This window comes from Lithobates pipiens, unplaced genomic scaffold (assembly GCF_037356315.1).
Source record: "Lithobates pipiens isolate NorthernLeopardFrog02 unplaced genomic scaffold, aLitPip1_a1.2 Scaffold_19, whole genome shotgun sequence".
NCBI classification, from domain to species: domain Eukaryota; kingdom Metazoa; phylum Chordata; class Amphibia; order Anura; family Ranidae; genus Lithobates; species Lithobates pipiens.
Genome location: NW_027507764.1, coordinates 344,202,629 through 344,226,629, shown reverse-complemented (window position 1 = coordinate 344,226,629; position 24,001 = coordinate 344,202,629). Strand labels below are relative to the sequence as shown.

The following is a 24,001-nucleotide window of genomic DNA, read 5'->3' as shown; positions in this document are numbered from 1 at the left end:
CACTAATAGGCACAGATAAGGTGGCACCGATAGGCACAGATAAGGCGGTACTGATGGGCACAGATAAGGTGGCACTGATGGACAAAGATGGGCACAGATAAGATGGCACGGATGGGTGGCACTAAGGGGCACTGATGGGTACCACTGATAGATGGGACTGATGTGCACTGATAGGTGGCACTGATAGGTGGCACTGCTGGGCACTGATGGGCGGCACTGATGGGCACTGGTAGATGTCAGGGATATGTGGCACTGGGGTGCAGCACCGTTGAGGCAGATTGTGGGCACTGCTGGGTGGCACTGTGGGCACTGCTGGGTGGCACTATGGGCACTGCTGGGTGGCACTGACAGGGGGCACTTATTTATTAATGAGGTGGCACTGGCAGGGGGCAGATGGGCACTGGCAGGGCTGGCCGTGATCGGGACTGATGTCCCGATCACGGCCACCGGTGATCAGCTCTTTTTTTCTCCTTGCGCTGATTACCAGCTCCATTGTATCACATGATCAGCTGTCATTGGCTGACAGCTGATCATGTGGTAAGGGGTCGGGATCGACCCCTTGCTCGGATCCGTGATCAGGCAAGTCTCATAGACTCGCCGATCACAGGGCGCGCAGGCCGCTCGTGCACGGGACAACATCAATAGATGTAGTCCCGGCAAAGGAGGTCAGCGCTGTAGCCGTCATTTGGCTATAGCGCGGATCTCTACTGGTTAACAAAGGACATTGGACCGACTGATCAAGGAATCAATGCATGTTCGATTTACCAATCTAATGAACCCTTTTACAGGAGTGCTTTGATGTATATTCAAGTGACCATTACAGTTGTCACCACAAACAATTGCAATTCTCACCCACCATGTTTTATGACATGACAATGATCTCTCTAGAGCAGGGATCTCCAAACTACGGCCCTCCAGCTGTTGCAGAACTATACATCCCAGGAGGCATTGTAAAACTTGGACATTCACAGGCATGACTAGGCATGATGAGAATTGTAGTTTCTGAACAACTGGAGAGCCATAGTTTGGAGACCCCTGCTCTAGAGTATTTCCAAAAGCAGAAACATAAACAAACATGTCTATAGAAATACAATGTGCATAAGACATTGAAAAACACCCTTACTGCCTCCAACAAAAAAGACACAGTGGTAAGTGGTTACTGACAATGCATACAGGATTGCGTTGGCGCACTTTATTAATCTTCAGGAAAACAGCTATAATTAGGGCTCTTTGTGACTGAAATGCATAATATGACTCTGTTTCTTAGCTGTATGTCTGAAGATGAATAAAGTGCAGTAACACAATGACATGTGCAAGAACCTTTACTGTAAGCGTTATCTGGGTGAACGGAAGCCCTGCAATCATTGGACTGGAGAGGTTGAGCCGGTTACACATATTCAATTCAGTACATGTAAGTGACAATGGCTATAGCTATAATGATCATTATATTTATGCAAAGTCATTCCATTGTTTTAACACACAACTTGAAATAAAACATTGAGGCTCGGTTCACACAGGGGCGACACGACTTCAGGACGACTTTGTGAGGCAACTTGGAGACGACTTGAACACGACTTTTAGACACGACCTGGGGCGACTTAGAAGTCGCCTCAGGCCAGGCGACTTTTGCCGTGGCCAATCAGAGAATGAGCTCTGAAGGGGGAACTCCACGCCAAATTTATTTAAAAAATTTGGCATGGGTTCCCCCTCTGAGAGCATACCAGGCCCTTAGGTCTGGTATGGATTCCAAGGGGAACCCCCTACGCCGAAAAAATGGCGTGGGGGTCCCCCCCATATCCATACCAGACCCTTATCCGAGCACGCTACCCGGCCGGCCAGGAAAGGGGGTGGGGACGAGCGGGCGCCCCCCCCTCCTGAGCCGCACCAGGCCGTGTGCCCTCAACATGGGGGGGTGCCTTGGGGGAGGGGGGGCGTGCGGCCCCCCCACCCCAAAGCACCTTGTCCCCATGTTGATGAGGACAAGGGCCTCTTCCCGACAACCCTGGCCGTTGGTTGTCGGGGTCTGGGGGCGGGGGGCTTATCAGAATCCGGGAGCCCCCTTTAATAAGGGGGCCCCCGGATACCGGCCCCCCACCCTATGTGAATGAGTATGGGGTACAATGTACCCCTACCCATTCACCTGTAAAATAAAGTACAAAAAAAACACAACACACAAGATAAAATAGTTTATTGCACAGCTCCGGGGGTCTTCCATCTTCGGGGGTCTTCTCGCCGGACTCCTCCGCTATCTTCTTCTAGCTCTTTTACTAGCGGAGGAGCCCGGCTTTCTTCCTCGCCGCCGCCCTCTTCTTCCGACTTCGGGGGTCTTGTCCCCTTCTTCGGTTCTTCTGCCGGGCCACCGCGCCTTCTTATATCTCTTTTACAGGCGGTGGCTCGGTCTTCTGTCGTCGCCGCCGCCTTCCGTTCTTCTTCTTCTTCTCCTGGAGATGTTGACTCGACGTTCTCTCCGGCCGCAATGCCAGGGGCGCGCTGCGCGGCGACTTATATAGGTACAAGGGGCGGGGTCATCGGTTGATGTCACACTGGTTGATGTCACATGGTGACTCCGCCCCCTTACGATGTCACAGTCCCGGAGGATGCTGGGACTGTCGCCATGTGACATCAACCCATGTGAAATCAACCGATGACCCCGCCCCTTGTCCCTATATAAGTCGCCGCGCAGCGCGCCCCTGGCATTGCGGCCGGAGAGAACGTCGAGTCAACATCTCCAGGAGAAGAAGAAGAAGAAGAAGAAGAACGGAAGGCAGCGGCGACGACAGCGACGACAGAAGACCGGGCCACCGCCTGTAAAAGAGATATAAGAAGGCGCGGTGGCCCGGCAGAAGAACCGAAGAAGGGGACAAGACCCCAGAAGTCGGAAGAAGAGGGCGGCGGCGAGGAAGAAAGCCGGGCTCCTCCGCTAGTAAAAGAGCTAGAAGAAGATAGCGGAGGAGTCCGGCGAGAAGACCCCCGAAGACGGAAGACCCCCGGAGCTGTGCAATAAACTATTTTATCTTGTGCGTTGTGTTTTTTTTGTACTTTATTTTACAGGTGAATGGGTAGGGGTACATTTTACCCCATACTCATTCACATAGGGTGGGGGGCCGGTATCCGGGGGCCCCCTTATTAAAGGGCGCTCCCGGATTCCGATAAGCCCCCCGCCCGCAGACCCCGACAACCAACGGCCAGGGTTGACGGGAAGAGGCCCTTGTCCTCATCAACATGGGGACAAGGTGCTTTGGGGTGGGGGGGCCGTACGCCCCCCCTCCCCCAAGGCACCCCCCCATGTTGAGGGCACACGGCCTGGTACGGCTCAGGAGGGGGGGCGCCCGCTTGTCCCCACCCCCTTCCCTGGCCGGCCGGGTAGCGTGCTCGGATAAGGGTCTGGTATGGATATGGGGGGGCCCCCACTGCGTTTTTTCGGCGTAGGGGGTTCCCCTTGGAATCCATACCAGACCTAAGGGCCTGGTATGCTCTCGGAGGGGGAACCCACGCCAAATTTTTAAAATAAATTTGGCGTAGAGTTCCCCCTTCAGAGCTAATAATTCTGTCAAAGTCGCCTCCGTATATACAGAGATCCGACTTGGAGGCGACCTCCATTGAAATCAATGGGTACAAGTCGCCTACAAGTCGGATTCAAGTAGTACAGGAACTTCTTTTGAAGTCAGAGCGACTTCAGTAGCGTGCATTAAGACGGCTCTCATTCACTTACATTGATTTTTAAATGTTGTCCGACCTGAGGCGACTAGAAGTCGGATCGGTGTCGCCCCTGTGTGAACCGAGCCTGACAGCACATAACAAGGACCCTTACATAAAAAAGTGAAAGAAGGCTGAAGCAGCAATAATACATACCGTAATTTGCAAGCTTTGTGTATCCAGTGTATTAAAATGCGTTCCACCTATACAACGGCTAAGTCTGTGTCTTTGGAGATTTAACTTGTGACATATTTGACTAATGAAAAGACTAATATCAAATCTCAAACTGCTGTCAGTGGACAAAAGAAAATTAAAAGAAAATGGCTCAACTAAAGCATACTATTATAAAAGAGTGTCATTCTTCTAAACTGATGACAACAATATATCATCATAATTGAGTTACCAAAAATTAGCTACCAAAAACAATTCCTTAATCTTTATATAACTTACTTTTACCTGATCTGCCTAAGTCTGCAGATCAGGAGCGCCAACTTTACTAATATGCCTACTTTTCCAGGTCAGAAAGTGAAGACATCAGGGCCGTATTTTCCACTAGGCACAGTAGGCCTATGCTTACAGACAACAGACGCAAAGAGGTGGCCTTTCCCTGTGTAGTTGTTGGCTACAGATTAATTTTCCCATCATTAACACAAATAAGGTCCTCCAATATTATCTTATTTACAAACTGTCTATGAATAGAACATATCAATCAAGTAAATGTTCTAGGTAGAACAGATGATCCTCGATGCCCATAGACTCCAGTGGTGTAGATTCAGCTCTGGAAGCCATTTGACAGGCTGACTGCCAGAAAATGAATATTTTAAAAAGGGATTGGGTGACAGAAATGTCCATATTTATCTTATCTCAAGTTTCCTTAAAACATGTTTCTAGTCTTCTAGAACTGCATCAGCAGCCATTTATTGATTTTACTAGTTGCTTGGAGTTACTTGTTAAGGCTCCATGCACACTGGATGTTAAAATAACGTTATAAAAATGCAAGTAGCTTTGCAGTGAGTCTTTCAATGTTATCTAATGCTTTTGCAATAGTGTTTATTAGAGTTTTCCGCATTAGCTTTTTTTTTTTAATGGCTCAAAAACATAAAAAAACGCTGGTGAGCCACGGTTTTGAGTGTTTATCGACGTTTACCAGCGTTTATGCATGCTTAACGTTTTTTTGTGGTCGGAAAAACAGCACTTGAACACGATTTTAGGACATTCAGACAACAGCCCATAAACTCCACTGCTGATAAACGGCCAAAAACATGGACACATAGGATAACATAGAGGAGGGTTATGGGCTGTTAAAAAACATCCAAACTCCCAAAAACGTCAGTTTATGAGCTTCAGTGTGCATGGAGCCTAAAGGAACTCTTGCTTACATAAAGTTCCCCCAAAAAGCTCACCCTGTAAAAATGAATATTTACCGATCCTGCCTTCACTATAAAAAAATCTCTACTGAAGTGTCTTCTAAAAAACAAGAGTATTGATTTGCTGTGTCCTCTGCAGCATTCATTGCTTCCTCCCACTGCTTTCCTTTATCCTGCAGACATGTGAGGATTGGTGGAAGGAACCACCAAAAACACATACTTAAAGCGGAGCTCTGCCAAATTATTATTATTTTTTTAAGTCAGCAGCTACAAATACTGCAGCTGCTGACTTTTAAAATAAGGACACTTACCTGTCCAGGGCACCCGCAATGTTGGCACCCAAGGCCAAACCATCCCTCGGTCCTTAGATGCTGCCGTCGCCATCTTCAGTAAGGGAATCATGAAGTGAAGCCGCAAGGCTTCACTTCCTGGTTCCCTACTGCACATGTACAACAAATGTGACACTGCGCTATCCAAACAGAGCAGCTAACACACTAAACATGGATATTTTAGCACAAACGTAGTAAAAATTATAGATAAAGTGTAGCGCTATATAATAATGTGTGAATCTGTGCAAGCATTAAATTAATGACAAGAGAAAGTACAAACACTTGCAGTTTTCCAATACTACAGTGAGGTGCACACCAATAATATTGTGTATTAGTACTTATTAATATACATACTATAAAAGTGAACACTATATGTGGAGAATAAAGAAAAAAACACTCTAAAAATCTGAGCGCAAAAAGTCCACATATGAGAGTGAAGTCCCAAATATAAGATGGACATTTTAAAAAGGCAATCCAATAATGATTCTCCCGAATTATCCCCCAAGTGCCAATACCGTCACCTTAACAGATGTAGGCTTACCGGATGCTATTGACCCGAATGAACTTATATTCAAGGGGTCATAGGTGCATATCACTCTGGTTGTGGGGAACAGACTCCCAGATCGCAAATCGGTCAGTCACACCATGGAAATTGCCTTCCTCCAATTCCTAAATGTACTTGATCTTTACCACTTAAAAGAGATCTCCAACACCAACCGAAATCCACATAGGACAGAAAGATATGGCCAGAATAGCGTGATACCGTTTAAAATAAGATTTATTAAAAATAGTAGCAAACTTACATTTATGTAGTTATTCAAGCACTTATCAATAAAATAGGCAGTAGTAGAGTCCTCCCGACGCGTTTCGTCTGCTTGGACTTCATCTGGGGTATACTACCACTACTGCCACACTCCCTTATATAAGGTACAAGAAGTAAATGAGACAGATTCCATCTCCCTGTGTCACCAACATTCACTTCCGATTTGTGTCTAAAGATGGCCGCCGGACGTGCATATCCACGCCTCTTAAATATAATGATGCGTTCCACCTGAAATCCATGCTCAATATATTACCAAACATATGATATAATATATCGTGACACCAGTGAACCTGAACGCTTTAGTGTGAAAATATAAGTCATTTAGGACTTTAGAGGCTCTTTTACCGATTTGCGTAATCCAGATCTTAAATGTGACACACAGAAGCGACGCTAGAGCCACCCATAGCGCCACTTCCGGAAGTGCACAATCACATCGAGGCTTGTGCCCCTAGCCTCGATGTCAACAATAGCCATAGCCGCGACGTCACTTCTGGGCACCCAGACAAGAGACAAGCGCTTCCGGAAGTTCACAATCGCATCAAAGCTTGTGCCCCAAGCCTCGATGTCGGCAATAGCCACAGCCGCAACGTCACTTCCGGGCACCCGAGCCGCGATGTCAATATAGATATTTACTAAAAACATCGGCGGTGTCACTTCCGGGCGTTCGCGAAGGGACTTGCGTTCCACATTGAAATTGTCCGCAGTGTCACTTCCGGGAATTAAGAAAGAGACAAGCGCTTCAAGCCTCCATATGGGCAAGAAGCACTGGCGAATGCAGGGGCACATATCGAAAGTATCAATGGTATCACTTTCAAAGATGGAAAATAACATTCAGACCTATGTATCATACCTCCAAATAAATGTTGACATAGATAACATAGAGGCCAGTATGTAGACGTCAATGTTGAATAAAAAAAAAATTATTAAAAAAATTATTTAAAGTGGTGCGCGAAACTGCACATCATTTCAAATTATAGTAACAACCTAAAACCTATAGACCAAACCGGACTGGTAATATAAATGGTCATTGCGGCCAAAATAATAAAGGGATTAAGCCATATGAATGTATGTCCGAAGGGTAGAAAGCACATCCATATCGTGTCTCATAACTGGAACCTACATCCAAATCTTTAAGTGTGACTCTTTTTGTTTCAAATATATTTGATGCATATATAAGGCTGTTTTAAAAAACATTCCACTCCCCCTAAATGATATGACTGCCAAATAGGCAATAGGCAAGCACATGCATAATGAAAAAACATAAAGATTATATATATATATATATATATATATATATATATATATATATATATATATATATATATATATATATATATATATATATATATATACACATATATATATAAGTAATGCTCATCCCCTAAGTAGATGTGTATATCAAGCATCATTAATAAAGGCGTTAATGTCCCACTCCATGTTCATGCCGAACTGGAGCTCATAAATCCAGTAGGTTTCAAGTCTCGATACTCCCCCGTGCTCATGGCCCCCCCTCTCCAGGGTGGAGTATATTTGTCAATCACAATAGACTGAGAACCATCTGGATTACTATTATGAAACTCCTTATAATGTCTAGGGACACTATGTTTAGAATCTTTACTTTTAATCAGGGAAATGTGTTCGCCCACTCTGATTGAGAAAGTCCTTGTCGTGCGGCCGACATATTGTCTACCTCATGGTCAAGTAATTAGGTAGGTAATTAGGTAGACCACATATCTAGTGCTGCACGTGCAGAACGTCTTAATCGGATATTTTTTGTTAGTCACTGATGATCTGAACTCTAATGTCTTATATTTCCCGGCCGTGTTATGTTCACACACAACACACTTTTTACAAGGGAAATACCCGATCAAATTATGAAAAAAGGACGGACGGCCCGGATGATTGATGATACTGGGTGCAATCTTGCTTTGTAATGATGGTGCGCCTCTGAAGAGGACTCTTGCTCTTTCGGGTAGTTTAGGACCTAAGATGGAATCATTTCTAAGGACATCCCAATGTTTGTCCAAAATAGTTTTAACCTGTTTATGCTGAGTGGAAAATGTAGTTAACATAGCTCTAAAATTCTCGTCAGGTTCCCGTGGGGGTTTAACAACCAAAAGGGATTCTCTGTTGATTTGAGCCACCCTTTGTAGTTCCTTATTCAGAATCGAACCCTCATATCCTTTATCCAAAAATGGTTGTTTTAAAGTTTCGGCCTGCACAAAAAATGTCTCTAAATCCCTGCAATTCCTCCGGAGTCTAATGAATTGACTCCGGTAGAATCAAACTTAACCATGTTTTATGATGGCAACTGTCCATAGAGATGAAACTATTACGATCCGTTGATTTGAAGTGGGTTTTAAACTCAAATCTATTATTTCTATTTCGAGGTGCAGAAAGTTAATTTTATTATTACTCATTTGATAAGTCAATACAATGCCCCTATCATTAGAGTTCAGAAATTCAAAAAATTCCGATAATGATTGTGGAGTGCCCCCCCCCCCCCCCCATAGGAGGAGGATGTATGTCTATGTATCTAACCCACAAAACTAGTGCACATGCACAAGTCACGCTGTGCAATCCGAATGGTCCCTGCTGTCTCTGGCACCCATGTGTCTCCCAGCAGACAGCGGGGCGGGGGCAGGAAGTGGCGTAGATCACTGCGATCACCACAGTGATCTATGCCCGGAAGTGGGTGCAAATAACGGTACCCACACCAGAGGGGGGGGGGTTCCAAAAAGAGGAAGTTCCATTTTTGTGTGGACCTCCGCTTTAACCTCTTCATCCTGGAAGGTTTTACCCCCTTCATGGGCAGGCCATTTTTTACGATACACTGTGTTACTTTAACTAACAATTGCACGTGCGATGCTGTGCCCAAATAAAATCAATGTCCTTTTTTTTCCCACAAATAGAGCTTACTTTTGGTGCTATTTAATCATCTCGGTGGTATTTTTTGCGCAATATAAATAAAAAAAAAAACAGACAATTGTGAAAAAATAACTAAACTAAATAATGTAAAAAATCTAATTTCTTCATCAATTTAGGTCAATAAGTATTCTGCTACATATTTAAGTCCCAATAAGCGAATATTGATTGTTTTGCGCAAAAGTTAAAGTTTCTACAAACTATGGGATATTTTAATGAAATTTTTATTTTTCCGATTTTTTTTTTTACTAGTAATGGTTTTTAGCGGAACAGCGACATTACGATGGACAAACTAAACAAACAAATAAATGCACTGTCACTGTACTAATGACACTGACTGGGAAGGGGTTAACATCCGGGTTAATTAAAGGGTTAAATGTGTTCCCTGGGAGTGCTTATTAACTGTGTGGGGAATACTTTGAATGGGGGGAAGACACTTAGCAGAAACACAAGATCTCAATCTTCCCCTCTCACAGAACAGCGATCTGCCTTTTTAACATAGACAGACCGTCGTTCTTCCTCTCTCGGAATGTTGCGGGGTGCCGGCGAACATCGGGTCTGCTGGACCCGCAGATTGGTTCCCACTGTACCCAATTACAACTGAAGCGGGTAGCCAGTGGTGCGTTTGCGTGACCCAGAACTAGAAATCACATACAGGGAAGAGGTTATGCAGAGGATTTCTCTCCAAAGGAACAGTGCGCAGCGGCACAGGTAGTAGTAAATATTTTTTACAGGGTGAGCTTTTTGCAGGAACTTTATAAAAGCAACATAGTTGCTTTGAAGCATATCTACAGGTCAAAATTTAAAATCATATATTTAATTGCACATTTCATTTCAATAAATTCCATCCTAATTCTATTAATCTGAAAAATCTTGAAATTCTGTGACATATATTCACTATGCCCTGTGAATATGCACTGCTGTGTCCATAGGTGTGCGCCAGGGATGTGCCAGGTGTGCCTGAGCATGCCTTAATCCCTATGTGTGGTGCCAATTCCCCCTACTGCTCAGACCACCCCCCCTTGTTGGGACCCGCGCTGCAGTGATGCTGGATTCCCCCTCTCCACTTGGCTGCTGCGGAGGATGTTGCAGCATGGAGAGCGGGGGAAAGGGCTAACAAATATGTAATTTACTGGTCCCTTCCTTTTCTAAATGAACACAGTGAACACACTCGCTCACTGTGCCCATTCATAACCAAAGCATAGTAAACTGTGTTTACTATGCTTCCGTTTTGAATAAACAGAAAGCCACACAGAGCACTTTCCATTCATTCACTGCCCAATGCAGCTGAGGATACAGAGAAAGGCATGCGTGTTTTAGCTTTGGGGTGCACACCTATGGCTGTGTCATACATTTTACAGAAATTAACTGCATTCTGAACTACAGAAGTGCTGAGAACCGGAGTTTCAGGAGGCAGAGTCAGTACAGGAATCACCGGGTTCAGACAGTAAGGTATCATGGGATATGTAGTTCTTGTAAACTGAGAGTAAACAGCAGAGGAGAAACTGCAATGCATGCAAGGAATCCAAGAAGTTGTGCAATGAGATGGCCTGCAGACAGGCAGAATTCATAGCATTAAAGGAGATTTTCAAGTAAGCTTATATTGGATTGTCAGAAATAACTATTTTTTGTATTGGTATTACAATGCTGATGTTATAAAATGAAAGTGTATGCTGTGATTATAGATCTAATTTAACCACTAGCCGACCAGCCGCTGTCAATATAATGTGGCAGGTTGGCTCTCCTGTGCAAACCACCGTAGCTGAAAGTCGACTCTTTAAACAGCTATAGCAGGCACGTGCATCAACTGCACAGCGGGGGACCCGATACGTGTGGCCGGCAGGCGCGATGTCCGCCGGCCAGGCGCAATCATGGGCATGAGAGCCAGAATCAGGATGTGTGTTTGTAAACACACATACACATCCCTGTTCTGACAGGAGAGACAGATCGTCTGTTCCTACTAGTTAGAAACCGCGATCTGGCTCCTCCTCTAGTCAGTCACATCCCCCCACAGTTAGAATCACTCATGAGGGAACACATTTAACGCCCCCTAGTATTAACCTCTTCTCTACCAGTAACATTTACATAGTAATCAGTGCATTTTTATAGCACTGTCAATGGTGGCAAAAATGTGTCTGATCTGTCCGCTGCAATGTTGCAGTCCTGCTAAAAATCGCAGATCGCTGCCATTGCTAGTAAAAAAAATAATAAATATGCCCTAAATCTATTCCCTATTTTGTAACCATTATAACTTTTGTGCAAACCAATCAAAAAACGCTTATTGTGATTTTTTATACCAAAAATATGTAGAAGAATATATATCGGCCTAAACTGAGGAAGAAATTAGTTTTTTTATATTTTTTTTTGGGGGGGGGGGGGGGGGGAGATATTTATGATAGCAAAAAATTTACGCTTATTTTTGTTTATAGCGCAAAAATAAAAACCACAGAGGTGTACAAATACCAATAAAAGAAAGCTCTATTTGTGGGAAAAACGGACGTCAATTTTGTTTGGGTACAGCGTCGCGCGACTGAGCAATTGTCAGTTTAAAAATGTCCTGGTCATTAAGGGGCTGAAGTGGTTAAGGTACTGTCCTAACATAACACACTACATTTGCCAAAATATGCAACCTTTGCGGAGCCCAACAGAACCTATTTGTGCCATTTTAGCATCAACCACAACAAAATCCATACAGACTATAGCAAACAACACTTCTTATTTATATTCAAGTGTTACTAAACCCAGGACCCCGGATTCACTATATCTGGTCTCCCATGGTAGAGAGAACATGGAAATACAATTATTTTAGTAAATATAAACTGCTAAACTACCATGTACGTTTTCTTATCAGCAGTATATAGCGGTCTTGTGACTTCTACCAGTGACTGGTTAAAGCTTTGAGGAGGAGTTTTCATACTGTTCTATTAGGATGCAGCATCCCTGATCCTCTGTCTGGACAATGCTGATTGGTCCTGTGCTGATCACATGCACCCTCCCAAGAAAAAATAAACTCTCTAGCAATAAACACCAAACTGAACATGTGCAGCCTGACCCAACTAACTGTCTTATCCAGACCTATTTTGGAGTCAGTGGAAGAAGAGGAGGATTTGTGCAAACAGGATCAAGCAGCCTTTTTAAACAATGCAGAAGATGAACCCCTTAGGTTCCACAGTGGGTAACAAGCATGCTTTACTGCATATACAGACTTGTTGTGGGTTTAGTAACATCTTTAACAGCTCACGAATACTAGTAGCAGCCCACAAATATTCTCAGATCGGTGAGCCCTTCTGACAAATACCATAACTTCCAGGTTAACAGTAAAGGCTGCAGCTGCCCTGATATCCAGAGATGGGTTAAAATGTGACATTCGGTTCCTTGTAAATTTTCTTTGCAGAAAGTCTTTGGTTTTCATCACAAAATTTTCCATAAAATCAATCTTTTTACTTTCACAATCCATTAACATTTTTGAACTTTATAATTATTTCATGAGAAGCTAGATTAAAAATGCGGACAAAAAGTATTTATTTTCCAAAGTACCGTAATAGTTGTAAATAGGCGTAAAACATTCCATGGTGCAGAATCATGCATAAAAAGCTATTAAACAAATCAACAGCAAAGTGTCACTTGTAATTGTTTTAAAATATTCACAACTGTGTATATGTACTGTAATTAGTACTCTCGGCTGCATCAACATTTTTAATTTTAAAAACAGTGTTTGGTTGTTTTTAACAGATTCATTACATTTTACATGTGCTGGGTTTTTAATGCAGAACAAAAGTTTATTTGCAGCACAGAATATATGATAACCCCAATGCACAAAAATATGCTACAAATTTTCAACAAATTTGAACTGGGAAACCTTAGATCTTGATTCAAATAGTGCCTACAGATAAAGGTGATATACAGTACCTGACTAAAAGACACACATAAATTCACATGGTGTATTTTTTTCATGCTCATAACAAAAATTTAGATTTGTAATGTGGGAAAAGTAAGTACACCCATTTAACACTCTCTAAAGCCCTCAGAAAGAACGTTGCGGGTATCTGCAACGTTCTTTCTGAGGGCTTTAGAGAGTGTTATGCCCCGTACACACGAGCAGACTTTTCGACATCAAAGGTCCGACGGAACAATTCCGGCAGACCATTCGATCGTGTGTGGGCTGCAGCGGACTTTAGATTTGTAAAAATCTGACAGACTTTAGAAATGGAACATGTTTCAAATTTTTCCACCGGAACTCCGCCGGACCCAGTTGCTACCGAGAAATCCGCTCGTGTGTATGCTAGTCCGACGGACAAAAACCGACGCTAGGGCAGCTATTGGCTACTGGCTATGAACTTCCTTATTCTAGTCCGGTCGTACGTCATCACGTTAGAATCCGTGGGACTTTGGTGTGACTGTGTGTGGCCAAGTCCTTTCATTCGGAAAGTCCGTCAGAACTCTGTCAGAACTCCGTCGAAAATCTGTCGGACCTAGTCCCTCGAAAAGTCTGGTCGTGTGTACGCAGCATTAAATGTAGGGGTTGACTTACTTTTCCCACATTACAAATCAAAATTTTTGTTATGAGCATGAAAAAAATACACCATGTGAATTTATGTGTGTCTTTTAGTCAGGTACTGTATATCACCTTCATCTGTAGGCACTATTTGAATTTTAAATCTAAAAAAAAGGTATTACAAAGAATGTAAAAGCAATTATTCCACTGGAAGATAAAGAATCTGTAATCTGTTAATTTCTCCAGTACCAGCTGGACCAGCAAATCAACCCAAGAGCTGACCGATTAATGTTAAAGAAAGTCTACAAGAACACCAAAATTTCATTGCATGGTAGTCAGATAAGTCTTGCAACAGTTGGGTTCAAAGTGCATATATATATATACAATGGCTAAGATTGCACCAATTCAGCCAGATGTTGGTTTGGTCAGAGTTCCATTAGACATGTTTGCCACAAATCAACAGCATTTCAGGAGAAGAACCCAATAACATCTGTGAAGCATGCGGTGCATGGTGGTGTGTAATGTAATGGGTTGGTCCATTTGCTACATCGGGGTCTGTCATATTATACATTCGGTCGGTCAACTATACATTCTTCATCATAAGCGCGTGATAAGAACGTGTCAAAAAGTTGAAATTGAGTCTTTCAAGATTATAGTAGTTTGAAATACACTAACAAATTCACCAAGAAATGGCTCATAGACAAGGAATAAAGGGTTTTCGGACTGCTCCAGTAAAAAAAGGCCCTGGTTTAATTCCAATTAAAATGTTATACAGGGATTTTGAAACAGACAGTTCATGTAAGCCAGGGTCAGCAACCCGGGGACATTTTCGCTGCTTTCCTCTTCATTGGACAGCCGTGAGTGGCCGTTATCACAGGGCTGGATGGAGATGGGAACTGCTAGAGTTTACTTTCTCATTAAATAACAGGTGACTGGTTGCTGGGCGATCCTAGCAACCAGTCATCAGCCTGTTAATGCGAAAAGTTAACTTCAGCAGATCCTGCCCCTATCCAGCCCTGTGATTTTCTTTCTTCTCTGCTGCTCTGCTTGCTGTACATCGGTGTAAGGTAGGAGAGTTCTACCTACACAATATGTGTCTGTGGGGTGGGGACAGAGGACACAAGAGTGGGGGGGTACAGGGGACAGAGGACACTACAGTGGGGGATGCAGGGGACAGAGAACACTACAGTGGGGGGGTGTAGGGGACAGAGGACTACAGTGGGCGGTGCAGGGGACAGAGAATAATAAGGGGGGGGGGGGGTTCAGGGGACAGAGTACACTAAAGTGGAGGGGTGCAGGAGACAGAGGACCCTACAGTGGAGGGGGGAGAAGGGGACACTGCTATAAGGGTACAGAGGACACTGCAATATGGGGGACCCTATTAAGGACCCCATCACCCCTGGGGACAAGGACCACTTCTCCCCTGGGGACAGGGACACCTTCTCACTTGGGGACAGGGACCCCATCAACCCTCCAAAGACATGCAGGTAGGCTAATTGGCTTCTGTCCAAAAAAATTGGCCCTAGTATATGAATGGGGACCTTGGATTGTGGGCTCCTTGAGGGTAGGGACCAATGTGAGAGTGCAATGTACAGGGATAGGGACAATTGTAGACACTCACTCAGGTTGAACTGGATGGACTGGTGTCTTTATTCAACCTTACTAACTATGAAACTATGAAACCCTGGGGACAGAAACCCCATCTCCCCTGTTTCAGAGGCGCCTTTGTCAGAAGATGATCGCTACGCATCAATGGGCGTTTCTTTTACTATAGAGTCATGCAGCTGTCCTCAGGTGCTGCTTTTCCAGTACCTACAGGGCACCTGACAAAAGCGCCTCTGAAACAACTTTCCATAGATGTTGGCTGGTCACCTGTGAGGACAGTCGGTGGTATTCCAACAGCAACCCTGCTGCTCTACGAAGCCTTATTTGACCCCCCTGAATAAGGGCGGTCGTTGGTTTTCTGGTAAGCCTCCATTTCTTATTCTTAGGAGACGGGCTGCACTTGTGGTGGAAACATATCATCTAATATTTTGTTTGTGGAAACTCATTTGGTGGACTATTTCATCCAGGAACTGTTTTTTGTGTTTAGATACGCGTGTTTGCTGCTTATGTAGTGATCATATTAACACATATGGACTATTATGATGTTTTTCTGATTATTTGAGCACATTGGACACATCACTTGTATGCACATTGTCAATCACGGTTTTACTTATAGTACTATATTCACTTGTATTATTAGTACATTACCCAGCACTGCACTTTTTTTCTATCTATAAGTCAATGAGGAGAGCCCGGGGGAAGGCTGAGCTGTGGTTCTATTTGTCTTATGGATGCATAGAGCTGGGCTAGCAGCGAGCACGCACCAGTGCTCTTATAGCAGGCGGTTTGCTATTGAGGACACTGGTCAAGAGGAAGGAGTCAGGAGCGCCGGTGGGTGGACCCAAGAAGAGGAGGATTGGGGCTGCTCTGTGCAACACCACTGCACAGAGCAGGTAAGTATGACATGTTTATTAAAATCTGAACCTTTAATGTCCCTTTAAACACAGCCATTTTTAGATTTCTAAATTCTAACCATGGAGTAATGACCTTTGCTATGAATTAATTTATTCAAACATTTGTGGGATACCATTACAATTTTTATGTTAATACTCCAGATCCCAACAGGCATACTTGCAAAATAACTTCTGTAATGGTAGATAACATGCCAATACCTTTGTCCTGGGTGTTACATAATGAGAAGTGCCACTTTCTATTTACTATAGGCACTCTAGTGTAATGGTGTGCATGCTATATATTTCAGTAGTGGCAGGTACCATATCTTAGTGACTGGGCAGAAAAATAATGGAGGCAAATTAATGTCTTTTGTTTTTGCCTTCAGTAAACTGACAAATGGTTTTAGACACCTTACATGATATATATTTTCAACTTTAAAATGAGTGGGTACAATGCTGGTACAAGCCCTTAGAGAAGGACAATCTATAAAACAACTTCAGAAAAAATGATACGACTGATACCAAGTACATTGCAGGTAATGTATGCTTTTTTTTTTTTTTTTTACTGTAAAGGGTTGCTCAAGGCTGCCAAGATGAAGTCTCCTGATGCTCTGGCCATCCAAAGTCATTCAAGGCAGCAAAATAGTCTGGCATGTCACACTGAATTGTAAACAATGTTAAGGACTCTAGAAATCTGTACCAGTCAAACTGTTCTTGTACCCAGTAGATTTGTTGTTTTTTGCCTTTTAAAATCAAACCAAATTTGCTCGCACTTTTCTTTTAATGAAAACCAAAACCAGTAAGTCCACTGCATACTAAGGATGATCTCTTGGCTAACCAAAGTGAAATCAGTTACTATATAATAAAACATGTAAACAAGCGATTACAGTTCTGAGCTGTTTTGTTTTGTTTGATCATTTAACCCCTTGACCACCGGAGTATTTACCCCTTCATGACCAGTCCATTTTTTTGCTATTTAGCACTGCGCTATTTTAACTGCTAATTGCATGGTCATGCAATGCTGTATGCAAATTAAATTTATATAATTTTTTAACACAAATAGAACTTTCTTTTGGTGATATTTGAATTTTGAAACAAAAACAATATTTTTAACTTCTGCTATAAACCATATCTAATAAAAATTTGTTTAAATCAAATTGAAATCAAATTTTGGCCAATGTATTTTGCTACATCTTTTTGATAAAAATGAAATTCCAATAAGTGTATATTAAATAAGTGAAAGTTATAGCACCTACAAAGTATAGTATACTGTATATACTGTTTTTTTTTAATTAATTTTTTAATACTACTATTGGTGCTAAATAGTGATTTATAATGACACTGCAACAGTGCTGCAGACAATCTGACACTAGCTGGTGCTGGGGGGAAATGACTACCCTGTTTCCCCGAAAATAAGACCTAGCTTGATTGTCGTGATGGCTGCAATATAAGCCCTACCCCCAAATTATCCCTAGTTAAAGTCCTTTTAGGTCTTATTTTCAGGTTAGGGCTTATTTTTGGGGAAACGGGGTAGGGGTTATTTGGGGGGTAGGGCTTATATTGAAGCCATCACGGACAACCACGCTAGGTCTTATGTTCGGGGAAACAGGGTAACTGCCACTGACATTAATGCCGCGCACACACGATCAGACTATCCGGCGGACTTAGTCTGGCGGACAAACCGCCGTAAAGTCCGCCGGGCTGTCCGAACGAGCAGACCTGCCCACACACGTGACTTTTATTATCCGCTGTACTTTTGAAATGAACAGACTTGCCCACACACACAGAGGAAAGTCTGTTCATTTTGAGCGCGGCTCCAGGTAGCTGGGACCAGCGAAGGAAGCGTTGCTGGCCCCGTCACCTGGTATGAAGTTAAAGGGGAAGCCCTATGCTGAAAAAACGGCATGGGGGTCCCCCCTAGGTTCATACCAGACCCTTATCCGAGCACGCAACCTGGCCAGTCAGGAAAGGGGGTGGGGACGAGTGAGCGCCCCCCCCCCTCCTGAGCCGTACCAGGCCGCGTGCCCTCAACATGGGGGGTGCTTTAGGGAAGGGGGGTCGCGTGCCCCCCCACCCCAAAGCACCTTGTCCCCATGTTGATGAGGACAAGGGCCTCTTTCCGACAACCCTGGTCGTTAGTTGTCGGGGTTTGTGAGCGGGGGGCTTATCGGAATCCGTGAGCCACTCCTACAGCGTTGCAGGACTTTTTTTACCATCCTCACAGCACACCGCTCCAGTGTGAAAGCATTCACATTGAAGTGAGAGGAGAGGTTCTTACAAGGCACTATTTTTTGCATTATAGCGCACCTGTCAGCGACCGCCGGGTAGATCGCAATTGATGGGTTGCTGACCCTGGGTATAGTCTAACACATAAATGTAGTATTTCACAACATGTGCGCACCATGGTACAGTTCCATTTTGGCAGCCCTGACTAATGCCGCGTACACACGACCGTAATTCTCATCGGAAAAAGCTCTGATGGTTTTTCGACGGAATTCCGCTCAAACTGTCTTGACTACACACGGTCACACCAAATTCCGACCGGCAAGAACGCGATGACGTATAACATGTACGATGGGACTAGAAAAAGGAAGTTCAATAAATAGTAGCCAAAAGCTTCCATCTCGTAGTTGAAGCTGAGCATGCGTGAGTTTCTGCGCATCTGAATTGCATACACACAATTGGAATTTCCAATAAAAAGCTTGGTCTTTTGCTGGCTGAAATTCCGATCTTGTGTATGTGGCATAACAGAAATTATAAGACTCCCAGGACTTATCTGAAATGTCATAAATGTTCACAAATGAGTCCTGATCACAGATTGTTGCATCATCGCGTGACATGTAATTCCTAGATTATCCCAATCTACTTATTTATAACTGTTGGCGCTATATAAATCCTGTATAATAATAATAATAATAATAATTACTTTACATGTTTTTCTATTTATCTAGAAATATGTTTTCTATATAAAAGTACAAACTTATTGGCACAAACCTATTCTGACTGCTCATTTCTGCAAAGTAATATGTAGATGCTTCTGCTATGATTTCCACTCTTTTTAAATCTGCTTTCATTGATTTATTTATGAGCTGGGGTTACATATTTAGATTGATATTTGAATAATGCATGACTTTTAATTTAGCAAACTTAATTACTACTTGAAATGGGAAAGCCAAAATTCAAATTGTATCATGGATATATTGCACACCCAATGGTGGACCATAAAAAAGGTTTGGGGCTGTTGGATAAAGAATTTCTTAATTTATCCCTTGTGCTATAGGTACAAAGTTGTAACAAGTATTACAAATAATAAATAAAATACATACAGCAGTTTTAGAGGAGAACTCCAGCCAGAAAAGTCTCATCATCAGCTCTGCTCTGTACTCTGTCCCAAAATATCTAAAGGCTTCATGCTCTGGGAAAACTAAGCAGCTATGGAAAAAATGTCAGAATGGAATTGCACCTTAAAAATGTACTCGAAGCAAACACACACACACACACACCAATTGAAACCATTAAATGTTATTTTAAAAAGAGGCTGTATATATATATATATATATATATATATATATATATATATATATATATATATATATCTATCACATTTCTGTATTTACTTTAGCTTCTTCTAATAGTTGGCACACTGGAAGAGCTATGATCAGCACTCTAAGCCCTTGTACACACTGTCTGAGATTCCTACTGAATGTGTCCGATCGGACCGTTTTGTCGGATATTCCGACTGTGTGTGGTCTACATCGGACTGTTTCCGTCGGAGTATCCGACGGACCAAGTTTTCCAACTTGTTGGTAAAATTTTCAGACAAAATGCTCCGATCGGACATACTCCGATTATGTGTAGAGAATTCCGATCGGACAAAGTGCCACGCATGCTCAGATCAAATTCCTACACCAAAGCTATTGGCTACTAACGTGAACGTAGTCCCGTCGTAATTAAATAACGTAATCACGTCGGATTTTCCAACAACTTTGTCCGACCGTGTGTATGCAACAGTTTCGGACAAAATCCGATGGATTTGGTTGTCGGAATCTCCGACCGTGTGTACAAGGGCTTAGACAATCAAAAATGGTCTGTACATTGCACAGTCCTGAGAATAGGGATGACCTCATCAATGTGCTAATGTTCCTGGCTTTGCTGGCTGAACTCAGGACAAAACAGGGTTTTGCTTTTGACAGATAAGACAATTCATGTATATTGTATTTTTATTTCGTAGTCTAGAGTTCTGCTTTAACCACTTAAGGACTGGGCCTATTTTTCAGACGCGGTGTTTACAAGTTAAAATCATTTTTTTTGCCAAAAAATTACTTAGAACCCCCAAACATTATATATTTTTTTTGCTAACACCCAAGAGAATAAAATGGCGGCCGTTGCAATACTTTCTGTCACACTGTATTTGCACAGCGGTCTTGCAAGCTCACATTTTTTGGGAAAAAAATAAAAAAAAAATTTCATATTGTGAAAGATAATGTTAGGCCGAGTAAATTGATACCCAACATGTTATGCTTCAAAATTGCGCCCGCTCGTGGAATGGCGACAAACTTTTACCCTTAAAAATCTCCATAGGTGACGTTTAACGCCGGGACAGGGTGCTTTAAATTTTATTTTTCTTATATATTTTACTTTTTTTTATTTTGACACTGTCCTTTAAAAAAATAAAATAAATTGGGTCACTTGTATTAATGTAAACATCCCCTTTAATAGAAAAAAAAAAGCATGACAGGACCTCTTAAATATGATACCTGGGGTCAAAAAGACCTCAGATCTCATATTTACACTAAAATGCAAAGAAAAAGAAAAAAAGTCATTTGAAAAAAAAAAAAAAATTCTCCTGATGTTGCTTCCGCCCTCCAATGCTATGGAGCCGTGCGGGGGTTATTTTCACCTCACTCGGCATCCAGGCAGTGAGGGAACTGGACGCAATCATCTTACTGGAGCCCGTGGTAGCGGCGGAGACGACTGGAGCGCAAAGGGGGGGGGATAAAAACTAGCGCAGTAACAACGGTATTTAGCATCAAAATACCCGACGTAGGGGTACAGCGATTTGCGTGAAGTGGTTAATGATTTTAAAAGAGTAATAGTAGTAGCATCAGCAGGTGTATTAAATTATGTGTATTATTATTAAAGCCTCATAGGAAACAAAAGTCAGATATTAGTGGGCTAAGACCCTTCAAGGGAAAGGGTAGCAAATCTGTCTCAGATAGTGCCTTCAAGAGATGGCAGGGACACATTTCTCACCTTGCTATCTGTCCCTATCTGTCTTCTAACAGCATATGGATTTTCACTGAATAATTTTTCCTTTACATACAAAAGAATGTAGAGGTTACCTTAAGCGAAAACATTGTGTCAAAATGATCAATAGGTCCAGACATGTATGCTAATATCTTTACTTCAAAAGTAAAGTTTTTTTCTTTCTCCATAATCAAAATGCCATTCCTCTTGCTATTCCATCTAACAGTACTTGTGCATAGAAGTTGTTTTAGCTCCTTCCTCTGGATACAGTGACATCATCTTTGTTTCATTATTGGCTCGAACAAGTTTTTGGTCTATTGTCTAAGGCAGCCTTTTTCAATAAGGGTGCCTTGAGGTTTTTTTACGGGTGCCTTGGTGCCTAAAATCTGTCCAAGAATGTATGCAAGCCAGCCTTACACAAAGCCACAGGTTTTTATTGTGCACCATTTCAACATTCCAGCCACCGGCGTCCTAACAACCATCACTATGTCACCAGTGTTGATAAGAAGGGTGTTGAACTCCTGCACACATCTTTGGTGGATCCCTCCCCTGCCCCTCCCCATCAACACTGGGGTCACATTAGCTGAGTAATGAAGAGAAACTGAGGGAGAGGGAAAATACAGGAATACCAGTGTGTAAATGTGTATATGCTTTGGAAGAATAAATCACCTCAAATGGTGGGTATCCTACGTGTGTCGATGCTGTGGTATTATGTAAATCTATTATGCCACGTACACACGACCGGACTTTTCGTCAGACTAGGTCCAACGGTCTTCCCAGCGGACTTTCGGCAGAGGTCCGACGGACTTTCTGAAGGAAACAGACTTGGCCACACACGATCGGACTAAGTCTGTTCGAAAGTCCGTTCATTTTGAATTTGATGTAAACGGGACTAAACAAGGAAGTTCAATAGCCAGTAGCCAACAGCTGCCCTTGCGTCGTATTTGGTCCGTCAGACTAGCACACAGATGAACTGTTTCCCTGATTTTTAGTCCGTCGGATAGATTTGAAACATGTTTTATTTCTAGGTCCCTCAGACTTTTGGGAAAAAAAAGTCCACTGGATCCCACACACGATCGAATTGTCCGACTCCGGTCCACCGGACCAAGTCTGCCAGAAAGTCAGATCGTGTGTTTGCGGCATTAGAACAATTTTTTACATTTTAGAAGGAGGTGCCTTGAGACTGTCTATAATTTTAAAGGGTGCCTTGAAATTATCTATATTTTAAAGGGTGCCTTGAGATTGTCTACAATTTTAAAGGGTGCCTTGACTGAAAAAAGGTTGAGGAACACTGTTCTAAGGTCAAGGAACTGTAAAACAATATTCAGTGGATTTTTACACAGTTTATATTGGTGCTATCCATGGATTTTTTAGAGAGCTGTGACAGGAGAGAGCAAAAAAGAAGTACAACAGCTTCTGTGAACAGGTACGGTTAGATTGGAATGACATGGGTCATTTTAAGTCTCCCTTAAAAGGAGGCATGAGAGGGCTGGACCAAATTCCACTTTTACAGGAAAAGCATACACAATAAGCTGCTTACTGTATATGTTTGAATTATATCACTTTGGCATGTGGTTCTTACTGAAGATACATTTTGCTTTCCCACTTTTTTCATACTATACTCAAACTTACTTTCATCTTTAACTGCTTGCCGACCGCTGGCTTTCAATTGACGGCTAGGCGGCACTCTCGTTGTGGGAGGGCGTCATATGACGCCCTCGCCTTTCCGGCCCACCAGAGGGCGCACGCGCGTGTGAGCTCGCCTTGTCACTGGGGACTCGTTGCGCGTGCCTGGAGGCCGCAATGTCCGCCGGGCACCCACGATTGCCCGGTAACACAGCAGGACCTTGGATCTGTGTGTGTAAACACACAGATCCACAGTCCTGTCAGAGGAGAGGAGACCGATGGTGTGTTCTCAGTACAGAGAAACACTGATCGGTCTCCTCCCCTTGTAAATCCCCTCCCCCTACAGTTAGAATCACTCCCAGGGAACATATTAACCCCTTGATGACCCCCTAGTGTTAACCCCTTCCCCGCCAGTCACATTTATACAGTAATCAATGCATTTTTATAGCACGGATCGCTGTATAAATGTGAATGGTCCCAAAAATGTGTCAAAAGTGTCCGATATGTCTGCCGCAATATCGCATTACTAGTTAAAAAAAAATAATAAAAATGCTATAAATCTATCCTCTATTTTGTAGGCACTATAACTTTTGCGCAAACCAATCAATATACGCTTATTGCGATTTTTTTTACCAAAAATATGCAGAAGAATATGTATCGGCCTAAACTGAGGAAAAAAAAAATTGGATATTTATTATAGCAAAATGTAAAAAAAAAAATATTTTTAAAACTTGTCACTCTTCTTTTGTTGTATAGCGCAAAAAATTAACACAGAGGTGATCAAATACCACCAAAAGAAAGCTCTATTTGTGGGAACAAAATGATAACAATTTCATCTGGGCATAGTGTTGTATGACCGTGCAATTGTCATTCAAAGTGTGATATTGCTGAAAGCTGAAAAATGGCTTGGGCAGGAAGGGGGTGAAAATGCACTGTATTGAGATTGTTAAGCATTTCTGTAGTTCTGTTTATGTATTTGTACAAACATCAGTGTG

General features: G+C 42.7%; 1 protein-coding gene across 3 annotated transcripts in view; it reads right to left on the bottom strand.

The window, feature by feature from the left end:
* FARS2 (phenylalanyl-tRNA synthetase 2, mitochondrial) overlaps positions 1–24,001 on the bottom strand; it is a 670,425-nt gene that overhangs the window by 40,254 nt on the left and 606,170 nt on the right. The window contains exon 8 of one of the 3 annotated variants that reach the window (XM_077492141.1): positions 19,460–19,565. The exons of the other annotated variants lie outside the window; for them this stretch is intronic. Within the exon in view, the coding sequence (XP_077348267.1) occupies positions 19,460–19,565 (106 nt within the window). The remainder of the gene's footprint in view (positions 1–19,459; positions 19,566–24,001) is intronic. 3 annotated transcript variants of the gene reach the window in all.